Here is a 16,588-nt window from a genome sequence, read left to right as displayed (position 1 = left end):
ATATCAAAAATATGAAAGGAGAGTTATAACAGAAAGAGGTGGAAACTGATTTCCAAATATTTTATTGTGGCCATTTTAAAAGTCTTTATTCTTCACTATCTCCCTTGCCTGAGTCCAAATGAGGGTTGATTTATATAGGGCCTTTTGGAGAGCTAGATATATATGTTGCTACAGCTGTTAGTAGGGGAATGGGCTCTGTTACCTGGTTCTGATTCTTGGGAATATAGAGGACAAAAGGCTGACAGATTTTTTGGATGGCAGATTTAGGGGGACCTGCCACAATCACATTGGTTTATACTTCTCAAGCTCATTCAGGGCAAAGGTCCATGAATGTTTCCCATGTAGTAAATGAGGTCCACATGGAGGAACTTATAGCAGATGTCAGTGCTTCACCCTTACCCCCTTTATTTCATGTTATCCTACTGCCTAACTGTTCCTAAGGACTTTTTCTAAAACTGTGCCTGTGGGGAAGTAGGCCAGAAATCAGGGATTTTCACTTCTCCTTGGTATGGTTTTATACTTAGATTGATGAAACATATGTGATTGAGATACATTTATATGCCTCAATACCATAGCTCCCTTGATTCTAAGTTAAGATAATCTCAAGGCATGTATTTGGCATCATTTCCCAAAGGCTACCTGTGAGATCAACTCTAGTTGTAGCTGGCTTAGTAATACACCATTGACTAATTTTTTCCTTCCCTGTATCACTTCCTCCCTCTACTGATGTTCAATACAACTTCCAAATAAACAATTTCATTTACATTTTTACCTCAAAGTTTGATTCTGGGAGAACCCAAACTAAGAGAGTTAACACTAGAAGAGGTATAAAGAAAAATACCCTGATGATGTGATTTTGGAATCTGTCAACCCCATGACAAAAGAGCTCCATTGGAGCTGCGGTTGTGGCTCAGCAGTACAGTGCTCACCTAGAACGTGCAAGGCATTGGATTTAATCCTTAGCACAACATAAAAATAAATAAATAAAATAAAGGTATTGTGTCCAACTACAACTAAAAAAAAAAGTTTAAAAAAGAATGGCGCCATTGTGGTGGTGACAAGTGAGGTGGTGAAAATCCCTGGCATGTTGAGTATCACAAGTATAAATGAATACTCTCATCTGTGATGATTTGAATGATATATAGGTTTATGCACTATTTCTCATATTTCATAAACATATGACAATAGTATTTATTAAAACCATGGAACTGATAGTTGCTAATTGTCATAGTTAGACTGAAAGAAGACAGTGATGGCATGAATTCAGCTAACAATCAAATCAGGGCTCAGTGTGAAACCCAAAAGACTGCTAATACAGTGTTTAAAGAGAACATATTCCCTGTCAAAGAGAGCAGATCTAGCTGAAAATCAGATCTGAGATCTGAGTATGAGAGAGAAAGAATGACAAAAAATCTTAATTCTCATCTCTGGAAATTGTCTTAAGCAAAAAATAAGAGACTCTATTCTTTGATGGGGAGTGTGGTCCTGAGATTTGAGATGGAAGTATTTAGAGCAGATATGTTTGATAATCTTGAACTTGCAGATTTTTCTTAACTGTTAGGCCTATGGAAATGGTTCATGCCCTATTATTACAAGATGGCAGGTTCTTCTTGCCTAGAAGATACCTCACCTAAGGCAGACTTCTCATAAGATGATTCTTATCTTCTTTAAGATTTACTTCTACAACTCTCATAGATTCTAGGACAATAACTAGTCCAAAACTCAACTTGGACTCCTGGAAAAATACTTTCATTATTCCATGAAAAAAAGAGATCTTTAACAAAAGAGCTACAAAATCTGATTAATATTTTTTTTGCAAAATCAGGGAGGACACACCTAAAAGTGTGAGAGTTCTAGCCATTGATGAAGAATATAAGCCTGGGCAGAGAGAACTTGGTAACGGCATTCTCCCATGACCTCTACTTAATATATTAGGAAGGACTTCTGGTTTTGATTCTGATGTGTTGCTGGGAGTTCCTGGAAGCTTGGAAAGTGATGGCCTGCAGTAATTGAGAGAAAGTGGGTGTATAAATACCTGCTGCCTTTTATCTTAAGGGAGGCATTTCTTAAGTGGGTATCAAATGTTCATTTTGAGAGTTTTCTCTTAGGACTAAGTAGCAAGAAGCTGAAAGAAATACAAATTCCTAGTGACAACTGAGTCAAAGTTTGAATGTACACAGATTAAGGAGGGAATCCCCATCTTGAGTCAACCTAAACATCTATTTAGGCCTCAGGGAGTGAAACCATCTTAGGACAGAACCAGTCTTAAAAAGATTTTCTCATCCCTTTGCCATTTCTGTCTCTCCTTTGCTTTGACTACAGAAATTTAAGAATCTATCTAGCAATGTCTGGATGGGTGGTGGAGGAAAAGAAAATACAACCCAGAGAAATAGAGAAGGAATCAAATATTATTTCTATTCATGCTTTAGGGTTTCTGTCTAAAATCAGCCCAAGCGGTGAGGAAGCAGAATAATTTTTAGAATTTTTATAAGTGTCTTAGACTAGAAATTTTAATTATTTAATTGATATTTATGCTTTAAGAGGATGGAGACCTGCTTCTTACTAAAAGTTTGCTGCAGTCCAGCTGCAGCAAAATAACCGGGGGGTGACGAACAACTTGTGTAGATTGATACAGCAGGAGTGGGAGCCGTTTATTGTAGGACAGGAGTGGTATTTATACATTCCACACAGTTTATCTTAATTAGCATAAAATAGATACAGCAGTCAACCAATAAGGAATCTCCACACTTAATGGCTTGCTGGCGTTACTTCACAAACCACTCCCTCTGGCATTTTGCCAGGCACCATCCAGACTTGTTTACAGACTCTAACATTTCTCTGGCAAAATGCCAGGTGCCATCCTGACTTGTTTACAGATTCTAACAAAAGTTGACTGAAAAGTCATCATACTAATCTATTTTTCATCTAGCAGCTGAGAAATATTTCTATATAATTACCTAAGGATACAGTGACACCAATAAGTTCTACTTTATTATATCAAATGTGACTGTTCAACATGCTACTTCTACATTATTGCTACCTTTATCTTCCTCGGAAACACTCTGGCTTTATTTACTGTATGTCCTGTTGTACCATAATAAAAAGTTGTACAGGAAAAGTAGTATGTTGAGCTGGAAGAAAATAGGCTGTTCCAGGTGTTTCTTTCCTGGTCACCCATATTTTGTGATTGATATCTCCTGAGATGCTTTAAAGTCATATCATGTATAAAATAAAGACAATGGGGAAAAAAGAGAAAGAAAACTGTCGGAGATAAAAGGTTCAAAACCAGGGGGCCATTTGTCTTTTTCCTTTGGATCTCAAATGAATATAGCAATATTTGCTTCATAAGGAAAAAAAAAAAAAACAACAGGAGGAAGTAACCTGGTCACTCACAGTGTGGAATAAGTCACTATCACTGTGTTCCATCACAATCTTCCACAGCATTGTGTGATGTGTTACCAACCAATAAATCAGTGATCCAAACCTTGTGTTTCTCTCCTTCTATACCCTCTTGTGTTATGAGAGTTCCAAAGCTACTCTCATATCCAGCGAGATCACCTCTTTCTTTGCATGAACTATATTGGCATTATTTGTTCTTCTATGAATCCTACCAATTGAATCCTGGGTCTAACATTTTTTTTGCTTTTGTTTCTGGTTTATTTCTTAAAAAAAAATGTCTCATGTACTCTTTCCACATCAGAGTCTCTCTTGATTGCATTCAACAACTTGTAGAAAATAGTAAATGAAATTGCCATAATATGTGTAGAGCTGAAGTTTCTCATATCTTCCTTTGGACTACTGTTTTCTAACTACATAGAGATGAGTTGTAAGTTGAGGTCAGTGGTTCTCAACTTGGATTGATTGTGATCTGCTTCCCATAACATTTGGCAATGTCTAGAAATATTTGGGCTAGCAAAACTGGTGAGCATGCTACTGGCATCTAGTGTGGGTAAAGGCCAGAGATGCTCCTAAACATCTGTATCTATTTCCTATTGCTTTCTGTGTAACAAACTACCACACACTCAGCAGCTTAATAAACACCTATTTATTATCTCACAGTTCTGTAGGTCAGACGTCTGACAGAATGGAGGAAATGAGACTCATCCAGGTTCTCTGCTGAGAGTCTCACAGAACCAAAATCTAGGAGTCAGCCAGACTAGGCTCTTATCTGGAGACTGGGGAAGAATCCATTTCAGCATTACTCAAGTTTTTGGTAGAATTCAATTCCTTGAAGTTGTAAAAACTGAATACCCTATTTCCATAGGCTGTCTCCCTTTCTAAAGACACCCACAATGGTTTGCTCAGGTCAAAAACAGCATGTTGAATCCCCACATGCTTTGAATCTCTGACTTCCTCTTTTGGCTAGCAAGAGAAAATTTTTTTGTCAAGGGCTCATCTGATTGGATGAATCCTATCTGGATAATATCCATATTTTTCAGTTAACTATTTGGGACATTAATTACATCTAAAAAATTGTCTTCACAGCAGTACCTAGATTAGTTTTTTACTGAATAACCATTGGATTTAACCTTGGGCTATGATCTTTAGAAATCCGCTTACTGTAATAATCTATAATGCACAAGATGGCCTCTTAAAACAAATAATTATTTGGCCCAAAATGCCAATAATGCCTGGACTAGGCATATCTTTTTTATATTTGGTAGATGTATTTTCAATTTATCTTTTTCATGAAAATCAGATTCATAGCCTACAGCATTTGAAAGAAGCATATGCCATGAGGTTTCTGATCATGGTCCAGAACTCATTATCTAAGAGCTGTTGGTCACAAAGATCTTACCAATTATATGACATTTCGTGATCCATCTATCTTCATCCATCTGCCCCTCTAAATTCACATCTATCGTTCAACTTATGTTTTTCTTCCTTGACATAAACAATGTATTTCAATAATTAAATATTAAATAATTAAAAATGTTAGGGAAAGAGATTCTTTGGATTTGGCCAGAAAATTAGAACATGATTATGTGTGTAACTAGAATGCACATTGTTGATTGCAGAGACTTTACTTGGTCACTGGTATAGCAAGCACGTAGCATAAATTGTGGCACACAGTAGGCACACAATGAATATTTGTTCAATGAATAAATTTCCAAGTCAGGGGATAATGTAACACGAAAAAGCTTGACTTCTTTTGCACAAATACCCATATTTAATTGGGTCTGAGGTTTGATTAGATATGTTTTTGAGATGAGATGAAATTATTTGGAGTAATTTGATTTTAACTTGAAAGATATTTAAAGGTGTATGATTTTTCTGTATTTTTTAAAATTAAGATGCTACCTCAGTTGAATTCCCACTTCAGTAAGAAATCTCTATTATCCTTATGATTGGTCTAGTTTGCTTTGAGCCCTTCCAGATGCCATAATGGGAGGTGGCTACTTTAAAAGAGTAATTTGTAAAGTTTTTTGCCTATATACTCAGAGAATTTTGGAAAATAGTAGAGTTCATGGAAAGCTTTAAAATCATAAACCTCATAGTTGCAAATGATGTGATTTCTGGTATATTCTATATGCTGTATATATTTTAAATATATTTTGTATCCAGTTCATTTAATTTACATAGTATAATCTTCCATACTATTTATTAAACAAATCTAGTTCAAATTATCAATTCAAATAAACAAATCAGGATTCATTTTTTTAAAAGAAAATGTCTACAATTACTCTTTAATTTAACCAGAACACTTTCATCCCTGTGACAACAATCTAACTTTTAAATTCTAAAATAAATAAGTAGATAGATAGATAACACAACCTTAAAATGAGTTTGTCCCCTAAATGAAATACAGTGCTAGTCTACCAATGTTTCTTAGAAATGATTATTTTGCTTTGTTGTCATTTTCTTTAGGAATTATACATCCTCAAGGTGTTTCTTTATTTATTTAGTTCCTCAAAGATTTTATAGTCTGAATTTTACCTTATTATAAGATTGAGAATTGGTGACACGTATGTTTTTCTTTTGTGAAATAGGAGATATAAACAGAGAGGAAACAAAGGATAAGTTTTCACCTCAGATAGATGTATGTCTTGAGGAAGAGAACACATAGAGGTAAAGAATTTGTAAAATAAATACACATAAATAAATAAATAAATAAATAAATAAATAAATAAATACACATAGCCATATTCCCCTGGAAAATTTTAAACATATCCTCAAGGATATGCTTCCCCCAGTTTGAAGACTGTTACATGGTTAGGAAGGACTTTCTACTTAAAAATAATGAATTGATATATGCTTCTTGTTCTAGGTCTACTCCACTGTCTTTCAGTTCTATCTGGAGTACCTAGAACAGGATAAATTCATCTTCCATTGATGAAACTCTAAACATTAGAAGATGCTTTGATGAACTGCATCTCTAGGGTTGATATTCTGACTTCAGTGATTATTCATTACCTTGCTTTTAGTTCCTTCATCCTACTAGTCATCTTCACATAAAGGATACTAAATCTGCCAAAATTTTCTAAATTTTGTTGTCCAAAATAATACAATGTTTCTATTGACAAAGATAAAGTATCAATCTTAGTGACATTCTTTATAATGTAAAAATGTACTACATATTGAATGCTTGCTAGATGTTCAGTAATTAAAATAGTGCCACAAAGATTCTATAATTATTTTTACTATCATCATCATTACCATTTAACTAGAGAAAATTCAAGACCTTCATTCAGAGTCTCACTTATTCATTAGTGACTGGTGGACACAGCAGTTGATTTAACAGTAATATTACAACATTTGGCATATCTCTGTGGGTATACAGGCACCCAGAGCAGATGGGATAATAAGTTTAGGCAAAATGTCAGAATCAACTGCAGATTCTCTGGAAGAGTTCCTGTAAATCTAAGAGGACCTGGAATGTGTAGTGCTATACGTGGTCCATAATGATCTGCCAAAGTGACCTGGCATAATGCAGTGGTTTCCAAACTAGACTTTGTTCAGGTATAGTGGAGGACCTATACCTTGCTACTAGAGAAAGAGGAACCTAAGTAACGGAGTCTTCCTATTTTCCTTCCTCTACTTGAAACAAACATCTCTGCCTTTCTCTAGCATTACTTAGTTCCCCAATCAGAAACAGACAGACATCCATATAAAATAAAAATGAAACTAAAGTTGAGACACACACATACAAACATACAGATAAAGAGAGAGAGAGAGAGAGAGAGAGAGAGAGAGAGAGAGAGAGAGAGAGAACTAAGCATGAACAGAATACTAACTTTGGAATCAGTTTCTCTGGATTTGATTCTAGTAATAGAATTATTAATATACTTATTATTTGGAGACTCAGGCATTGTTTTTAAACATCCCAGATATTAATTTCCTTGTACATAGTGATACACACAAAGACTTTGTTGAACAAAAAAGCAAACGAATGAATGAATGCATAATTTTATATTTTGGTAAAAATAACCTTGTAATGTTGTAGTGAGGATCAAGGCTAATATAAAAAGAGTTTAATACAGCTTGTCACATAGTGGTTTGCAAATAATGACAATAACTATTTTGTTATTATGGATTCAGAGCTTCTTTAATTGATATGCAAGTGCCTATGTGATACTTCTCACTAGGCTAGAGAGAGATCCTTTTTAAACTTAGGAGCAAGTTTTATATGCAGCTGAATATTTGGAACATACCAAAGCCCAGAGAATCTATTTCACCAGGGAAAATTCTGGGAATCTCAGAAGCTTCTTGATTTTCCACTCTTTTAAAAAATTTGTTATATGTTCTTTTTAGATATACATGACATTGGATTGTATTTTGGCATATTATACATACATGGAATATAACTTATTCTAATTAGAATCCTATTCTTCTGGTTCTACATGATGTAGAGTAACCCTGGTCATGTACTTAAATACAAGGCTAGGAAAGTAAGGTCCAATTAATTCTACTGTCCTTCCTATTCCTCTCCCCCTTCCTTTTCCTTCATTCCCCTTTGTCTAATCCAGTGGACTTATATTATTTTCTTCCCTACCCTCTCTTGTTGTGGGTTAGCATTCACATATCAGAAAAAAATACTCAGCCTTTGTTTGGGGGGACTGGTTTATTTAACTTAGCACTTTATTCTCCAGTTCCATCCATTTACTGGCAAATGCTATAATTTCATTCTTCGATATGGCTGAGTAATATTCTATTGTGTATATATTCCACAGTTTGTTTATCTATTCACCTGTTGGTTTTCCACTCTTAAGGAGTCTGGTTTGGGTAATTTAATCACCAAAATAGTAGTAAGCTATTGTTTAGAGGAAGCTTTGCCATTGGGCCAAGTGTACCAAAAACATATGGCAACTGAGCAGGATCAAAATTCTGTAGCCCAAGAGGTGTTTATATCTGCCCTTGTTATTACTTAGACTTGACTCATGTGATCCAGTGACATTGAAGTCTATGTATTTATCACATTTGTCCTTTGCATAAGAATAAATTATCTATCTACAAGCTTTTTTTCTGAAAGAGAAGAGGGGGGAATTTGTTGGGCTTTCGACTTGAAAATTTATGTTTTTCATCTACCTAAATCATTTTCAGTTAAATACCATTGTCTTGTGTATCAGATTCATTCTGCTGTAGAATGTTAAGTTCCCTAGGGTAAGACCTTGTCTTTTCATAAGTTCTGTAAAATGGCACAGACACTTTTAGCATTCCTGGTACAACAGGCCATTCTCATTTGTAATAAAAGAATAAGAACCCTGGCAGCTACATGACATATTTGCCATAAGAATCCCATCACGTATGTATGATGATCCCATCATAACATATTTTAAAGACATGTTTCCCTCTAGGAAAACTGAATAATATCTCCAAATCTAGAAAACAGACCAGTGAGAGTTAATTCTAATTATATAAAGAGTTTTTGCTTTACAAGACAACTTTCTTTTTTTCCCCCTACTAAAGAGTCTCTTTAAATAGCCAGATCTCTTTTTGGAGTATTTAAAATTGGATTTGCTTTACAAAACGTTGATTAGATTCAACTTTTCAGGAGCAATGACAGTGTACAGAAATGGGACATTGCCTGTCAGATGTCAATGGCAAAATCTCACTTAGTGATCACAGTGAAACAAACAGGAAAAAAAAAAAAGACTCACCATTCCCCAGGCCCACCAAGTTATAATGCCCAAATGTGGAAAATGGCTTTTATAGGCATCAGATGCCCTCATTCCAGGAAGGATGGCTATGCTAGCTAGGACTGGGATCATTGACCATTGATAACAGCTTGACTTTGGCAGCCAAGGGCATCAATATGAGGTCTGAACCAATTATACATTATTCATTTACAGCATGTACTGAACTCTTAGCTTAAACAGATATACTTTTTATTGAGACAATTAGGAAGGTAAAGCTGATCACTTTTTTTTTTCATTGCTGGGAATAGAATCCAGGGCCTCATAAATACTAAGAAAGCACTCCAACACTGAGCTACTCCCCCAGCCCAGATGACTTGTATTTAAAAAAAAAAAATGAAAACAGTGTTTTGGGGAGATATATTTCTTCTTTCACATATAAGTTATGAGAAAAAGAGGAAAAAGAGAATTTGGAGTAGGACTAGGTAGGAACACAAGGTCTGAAGGAAGGACCCTCTCATATTAGAAAATTTCCACCCATGTCAGACCCCCTATTTATAAGCACAATAAATACAAGCAGATAAGTAAGCATTAGTTATTAATGCTAGCTCTCATTTCTGATACATAGCAGGAAATATCAATGTATACTGCATTGTTCAATTTTGCAAGTAAGTACTACAGGCACTTAGTTAGACTCAAAGACAGAAAGAAAACAAGACAAGGAGAGAATAAATACATATCATTTAATAAGGCATCTGATTGCCTTCAAAGATCATACAATGTCTTTAGGCAATGTTCCCAACTAGCTTTTCCAATAAAAAAACAAACAAAACAAGCTCCATTTCAAAGATAGCAAATATAACTGAATACACCATTTACGTTTTATTTCAAGGGTGCTAACTCCTTGAAAAGGGTCACTAGTCTTGGACAAAATTTAGGCAAGCTGCTGAGAACCCGTCTAGAAGTTCTGTCCATTTTGCTGAAAGACTATTTATACTATTACAGCAAATGCATCAAACACTTGAACAAAAATTAGGGTCAGTGGGGTTGGGGTTGTGGCTCAGTGGTAGTGCACTTGTCTTGCATGCGTGGGGCACTAGGTTCAATCCTCAACACCACATAAATAAATAAAATAAAGATATTGTGCCTATCTACAGCTTAAAAATGTCAGAAAAAATTAGGGTCAGTGAAGGAGTATTTGATGAGAGGTAAGACACTCAGAATTTTCATAGAGTATTAATTTCTGCAGTCCTCTGAATAACTTCATCCCCTTGCCTCATAAAGCTGTGTATGCTTCTCATGAATGTGTACAGTGTCTGAATAGACCTGGTGTTTAATATACTGAATTGGTCTTGTACCTGAAGATGAATGTGTAAAGGAGGACAAGGATGGGAGGATCATGAATTGGATGGAATGAAAGATAAGCTGGAGACTGGTGGAGAAGAAAATAGTTAATTTGGATTGTTTGTCATGTTTTAGGTTTGTATTTCAGTTTCTGCCACACTTGCATTGACAAACATCCCTGCCATCTCTCTAATGCATGCAGTTTGTGTTCAGAACCAGGGGCAGCACAGACAAGAAGTGTGGGCAAGAACGACCCTAATCTGTCACTAGATAGAAAATCCGATTTGTGCCCCTCAGAGAAAAGGTTCTCTAGGGTGCAATAAAGTAAACATAAAATAAAATAAATTAAAATAAAACAAAATAAATGTTTTCTTGGGACCATCTGGGGAAAGAGTTGAGGGTGCAGAATACGACAGCTGAAGAACCAAAGCGTCAACCTTTCCTAGGCAAGGGAGTGCGGAAGGTGGGTTGCTGGCAGGGTGGGGGTGGGGTTACCTCTGGTAGCCCCTGGGCAGAAAAGCAGGGAACTGGGAACCTATGGGGCGGAGACTCTTTATGCCAGGGTAAAGTATTGGGGTATAAGGGTGGGTGGGGGCCTGAGGGGTGGCTTAGAGCCCTGGCGGTGACTGCCTGACGTCACCGGACTCTCTGGCAATAGGCTGGGAGCTGAGCTCCCTGAAGCAGCGGCGAAGGCGGCGGCGCCGGCATCGCGGCTCGGTCTCTGGCCCCTTCACTCTGCGCGTTCTGCAGCCGCCACTGCAGCCGCGCAGCGGGGGCTCCCTCCCAATAGCCAGCTGGTGGCTCCAGGTAAGAGACACTGGGCGGCTGAAGACTGGGGGTGACCGGGTGGCCCGGCGGTTGGGTGCGAGCGGGGAAGAGGACAGCTCCCGCGGCCTGCGCAGGCACCCCTGCCTATAGCTTTGGCCCCTACTTCTGCCCCGGCCGGGGCTTGCGCGTCGCCTGGGTGCTCCGCAGTGCAACAGTTTGCAGCTGCCTCTAGGGAGCCTCAAGGAGGCTGTTACGTGCTGCGGCTCTACCTGGCTTAGTCCCCAGGAACAATCTCGGGGCCCACGGACTGGGTCTGGGAAGACCAGAGAGAAGGTCCGTTTCCCAAACTTTGCAGGAGGGAACCCTCCCCATTCCAGTTCCAGCTCCTCTAGAAAGAAGCTGAATACTGTCAAATGTGTGTGTGTGTGTGTGTGTGTGTGTGTGTGTGTGTGTGGTGGGTTGCAGGGAGATGGGAAGGAAGGGGGCGTTTGCGAAGATGTGTTTCAGCGGAGAAAGGTGCTTCAGCTGCTCCCCCCTCCTTTTTTTGGTAGGTGGGTGCTTGGGGGCGGGGGTGCCAGGGAAGAAGACTGGAGAAAGAACTGGGCACGATTCTGGCATTAACCACCGCTGTGGATATAGGCTGAGCGAGATACGATGCCAGGGGTGCCCCCTTGGGAATGGGACCTTAGGGATCTAACGCCGTCTGAGGACGAAGAGGGGGGTGGGGGGGAGAGGGAGGACCGCATACCGCGAACCCACCCAGTGGTCCGGAGTGGGTGCTGGAGAGGGTAGGATCCGGGCGATGTCCACAAAGAAGAGGGCGCAGGGAAGAAGAGAGACAATGCTTTGGGAAGTAGGAAACGCCATCTGAGGCGACTGCTGTCCGTTGCAATTAGAAAGTTGTGGAGGGCGCAGGGAGACTGCCTTATCTGCTGAGTAATCTGCACCGCGGTCCTGCCGGCTTGTACACCTTCCCAGAGATCGGAGGAGCAAGCCGGCTGGCAACTGGCTGCTCTGGAGTGCTGCTAGGAGTGGTAGGGTTGGGGTCCGCGGGTTACGGAGTAGACCAACAGCGCCCAATTAAGGCAGCGTGCCCCGAGGGCCGCTTTGCGGTGGTGGCTGATCCTTCTCTTTCTCCGCACTCCCTTTGGCAGCCTCTGGGACCCTAACTAAGCCTGTTCTCTTTGCAGCCCGGTGCCTCAGCGAAGGAAAAGGGCGAGTGGAGACACGTTCAAGGCGGGACCGGAGAGGATTTCCCCGGCGCCGCGCACTCACTGGTCGGCTAGCTTGCCATCAGTCGCTCCCTCAGTCCTTGGTCGGTGTGCGCACTCCCTCCGGCACCAGGGAGTAGTTTTGGGTGGCGTGGGCCGGTTCCTCTTCTTGGCTGGTGGGAACAGAGTGTTGAAGAGAGGAAGCTCGGTGGGTCTGGCCCCTCCCAGCCCAGCGCCGATGAGTGCCCGGGCTCCAAAGGAGTTGAGGCTGGCGCTGCCGCCCTGTCTCCTCAACCGGACTTTTGCTTCCCCCAACGCTAGCGGCAGCGGCAACACCGGGGCCCGCGGCCCGGGAGCAGGCGGCGGCGGCAGTGGTACCTGCATCACGCAGGTGGGACAGCAGCTCTTCCAGTCATTCTCCTCCACGCTGGTGCTGATTGTCCTGGTCACTCTCATCTTTTGCCTCATCGTGCTGTCCCTGTCCACCTTCCACATCCACAAGCGTAGGATGAAGAAGCGGAAGATGCAGAGGGCTCAGGAGGAATACGAGAGGGATCATTGCAGCGGCAACCGCGGTGGAGGGGGGCTGTCCCGGGCAGGTAGTCAGGCCCAAAACCATGGAAAAGAAAACAGGCTGGAGAGGCAGTCCCGGGACTCTGCCTTCTGCGCCCCCTCCAACTTCTCTGGTTCCTCCTCCTCTTCATCCCCTGGTCTTCCAAGCCAGGGTCCCTGTGCTCCTCCGCCTCCACCGCCAGCCCCCAGTCCACAAGGAGCACACGCAGCCTCCTCCTGTTTGGACACAGCTGGCGAGGGCCTTTTGCAGACGGTGGTACTGTCCTGATTGTGTAGCCCCTCTCCTCACCCCTTTCTCGTTTCCACCATCTTTACCATCCTTGCTTTTTCTCCCTCCTTCCTTCCCTTTCCATTTTCCTGTACCCCTTCTTTCCTCTTCCTTCTTTCCTTATCTGCCCTCCCTTTTACTATGTTTCTCCTCCGCCGAGGCACTGTGCGGTATTTGTAAATATTGGGCGAGGAAAGTCTCGGAAGAAGAAATAACGCTGATAAATCTTTATTAATATTTACAGTTATTATTATTATTATATTACTAACGACACAATCCAAGCGCATGACAAATCACATACTTTCTCATTGTCAATGAAGGATGCATCTTCCCTCTCCACTCCGTGCCCCCCTCAATAAGGAGGAGAAACCGCACAAGTTACCAAATACATAAAAGGCATTGCCACCAGGAGCAAAGGGAGGGGAGGGGGCCGGTAATGTTGTATATAGCTGTCAAGTTAAAGGTTTAGTTACCTTTCTTTCCCTTCACCCCCCCCCCCCAGCTTTCACTTTTCCTTTAGCTTTTCTCCACTCCCCTTTTCTCACCCTCAGCTGGGCTCAGGCAATAGTATATTATTAAAAAAAAGTCTACATTTAGCACCAAGACTACAACGAGGCCACAGAGAAAGTCCCAGAAAAACGTTTTAGGACAGGTAACCCTCTCCAGTCAGCCATCTTCTCACTCTTTGGCTAACCATTGCCTTTTCCAGGACAGAACATTTAATTTACTTTTAGAAATGTCTCTCGCTGGCCGAGCATAAGTACATTGAAATCTTTAAGTGAGTTAAAAACAAAAACAAAAGATCTGCTTTAGATCCGTGCCCCACCACACTTGTACACCTTTGACTTGTGGCATTTTCAGGAGTCAGAGGATCGGGAGCTGTCCGTCCAGGTCTGGTGCTGAAATCGCCTCACCATAATGGTTACTTCCTCTGATTGAGCAGGCGGAGGAGGGGCTGTTTTGGAAAGTGATTGTACTGGCTTTTGGTTGGCTTCTTCTTTTTCTACAATCGGGTTAGCGTGTACTATTGATTTTCTTATTATTAAATGTTGCATAAGTTCCCCTTTTTTTGTAAAAAGAAAAAGTATTTGGTGATGTGCAGTACTGAAAGTGCAGTATCTAACCAACCAGAATGTTTGTTTTATTTTTAGAGCAAGTGCACCTTTGTTATATATTTATTATATTGGTACCAAATACAGAAGAAAACTATAGTTCTGTACTATGTCCTCCAAACTGTATATTCTTGTTCTTACTTTCCAGCTGTTGATATAATGGTTACCACTGGATGAGGAATTCAGTGGGACAGGCCTGGCTTCTGCTGTTTCCAGAAGTGTTCTTTTGTACCTTACTCTGTAGTAGACTGTTATAAAAAGATGAAACATATGTTTCCCTTTTTCTTTTGTGAATAACAGAAACAACCACAGCAACAGAAAACAAATAATGGATGTGCAGAAATGCCATCTATTAAAACATGGTTAATATATAAACAGTGCCTGTAGTTCTCGCTGCATGCAGTTACCACCTGGAGGCAGTGTGGTGTGTGTGCTTGCTTGTACTGTGTGTGTTTGGGGGTAAGACTGGTGGGGATGTTGGGCAATTTGAATGACAGGACATGCAAATTTCAAGAGAAGTTAAATCAATACAGACTTATAGGATAAAAAATGTTTACAGCTCATTTGTTAAAAGTCTGTGCCTGCATCTGAGAAACAGCAAAGGAGGGGCTCTCCTCTTTCTGAACTTGACTTAGCTAACTTCACTCTATCAGGAAAAAAATATTGAATAGAAAAGAAAGTTGAAGAAGATAAATATTTTTTCCCTCTCCTAATGCCAGACAAGCCCATCTGTGTTAGAAATGGAGTCTGGCTGTGGTTATATGCCACTTTGTTTCCCCTCAGTGGATTATAGAAGGGGCCAGAAGCATATTACAATCTTAATTATATGCAGTGACATTTCTTCCTGGAAACTAACTCTTTGATGATTATTCAAATATTTGGAAAATGTACAAATGAGAATGGTCTACAAAAAGCTTCACCAAAAATATCATTACTATCCTGCTGGGTGAAAGGCAACAGTGCCCCTAAGTATATCCCTCTCCCAAGTAACTAGTTGTTCTAGATTTTCTGTCTTGATTCTAGGCATATATGATCTTACCCAGAGAAAAATATTACCTTTGATGTTTTTGGTCACCCCTTGAATTGCCCAAGCTCAATCTGCATCTTTTACAAAAATAATTTCATAAACTTAATTTAAAGCACCCATTATTCCCTCAAGTCCTTTCCTGAGGCATAGAAGATCATCATTTAAGCATGACATGTTGGAAATATTAGGAAGATCGGGTCTCATCTTTGAATACAATGTATTACACAATGAACCAGATCCTCTCTAGTGCCTTAGTCACTTCTTAGTAATAGTTAAAAGAATGCATTAACACTCTCAGGCCACTAGGGAATCTGTTAGTGCATCAGAGCTCTACATTATACACCAGAATGACTAAGGCACTGTGAAGAAGATAGTCCATTAATTTTTGTAGCTTACCCTCATCCAGCTGTAGTTCTTTAATACCTTATTACAGAATGACTTTTGGACTTGAAATTGGAATAGAATCAGGAACCCAGAAGGGAGCTTCCTCATTTCCAATGAACTATACTAAAGTGTATGAATATTACTTTCTTCCCTTATTTGGTGCACTTTTTACAGTGAATAATTTCCCATTTTATTAAAGCAATAAGATATTCTGTTATGAACAGTTCTAGATGATGATTCCATTTCCTTGGTGCTGAAGCTACTCATGTGTTCTGGCCTTATGAATCATAGTGCATTTAAGGCATGCAATAATAATCCTCTTTAAAGGAGCAGACTGTACACCCTGGGGGGGGGGTAATGTCCTATATAAAATTTTTCCCAAAGGAATAAGGGGATCAAGAGAAATAAAAGAATCATATTTATTGTTAAAATATCTTTATACCTCTAAACATGGGCAAATATCTGCAATATGCTTTTATTGTGCACCTTTAAATATGCCTTTCTCCATTAATTGACTATGGTTTGATACTCTTAATAGTATCCTGTGTTAAGATGATGCAGTCTGGTGTTAGTCAAATTTTGTACTGAGTTTAATATGTTCAGAACCCTAAACTTCTGGTGGTGTCACATGATATGGTATGGGATAGAAAGAGAATTATATGAAATTCTAGTAAGTCAGTCCCCATACAAATTATTACAATAAGCACATATTCAAGCAATTTGTATTGACCTGTTCAAAAGCATTGCTTCTTACAAAGCTTAATAGACAGTCCCAGGAGTTTGGGAGGCTACCAATAGGGCATTTTAGTATTCACTTATATAAAACA

The 16,588-nt window shown here is 39.8% G+C and overlaps 1 protein-coding gene across 1 annotated transcript; it reads left to right on the top strand.

Annotated features, from left to right (window-relative positions):
- The first annotated feature begins 12,635 nt into the window (after window positions 1–12,635).
- Window positions 12,636–13,238, top strand: C2H11orf87 (chromosome 2 C11orf87 homolog). The gene has a single exon (XM_076843792.2). It carries the CDS (start codon window positions 12,636–12,638, stop codon window positions 13,236–13,238), a length of 603 nt encoding a protein of 200 aa, XP_076699907.1.
- The last annotated feature ends 3,350 nt before the right edge of the window (window positions 13,239–16,588 follow it).

Source organism: Callospermophilus lateralis, chromosome 2, assembly GCF_048772815.1.
Source record: "Callospermophilus lateralis isolate mCalLat2 chromosome 2, mCalLat2.hap1, whole genome shotgun sequence".
Lineage (NCBI taxonomy): Eukaryota > Metazoa > Chordata > Mammalia > Rodentia > Sciuridae > Callospermophilus > Callospermophilus lateralis.
This window is presented reverse-complemented; position numbering and strand designations above follow the sequence as displayed.

Bases quoted from the DNA above. Each gene is read 5' to 3' on its own strand.
- C2H11orf87 (XM_076843792.2), top strand. From the start codon at position 12,636: ATGAGTGCCCGGGCTCCAAAGGAGTTGAGGCTGGCGCTGCCGCCCTGT.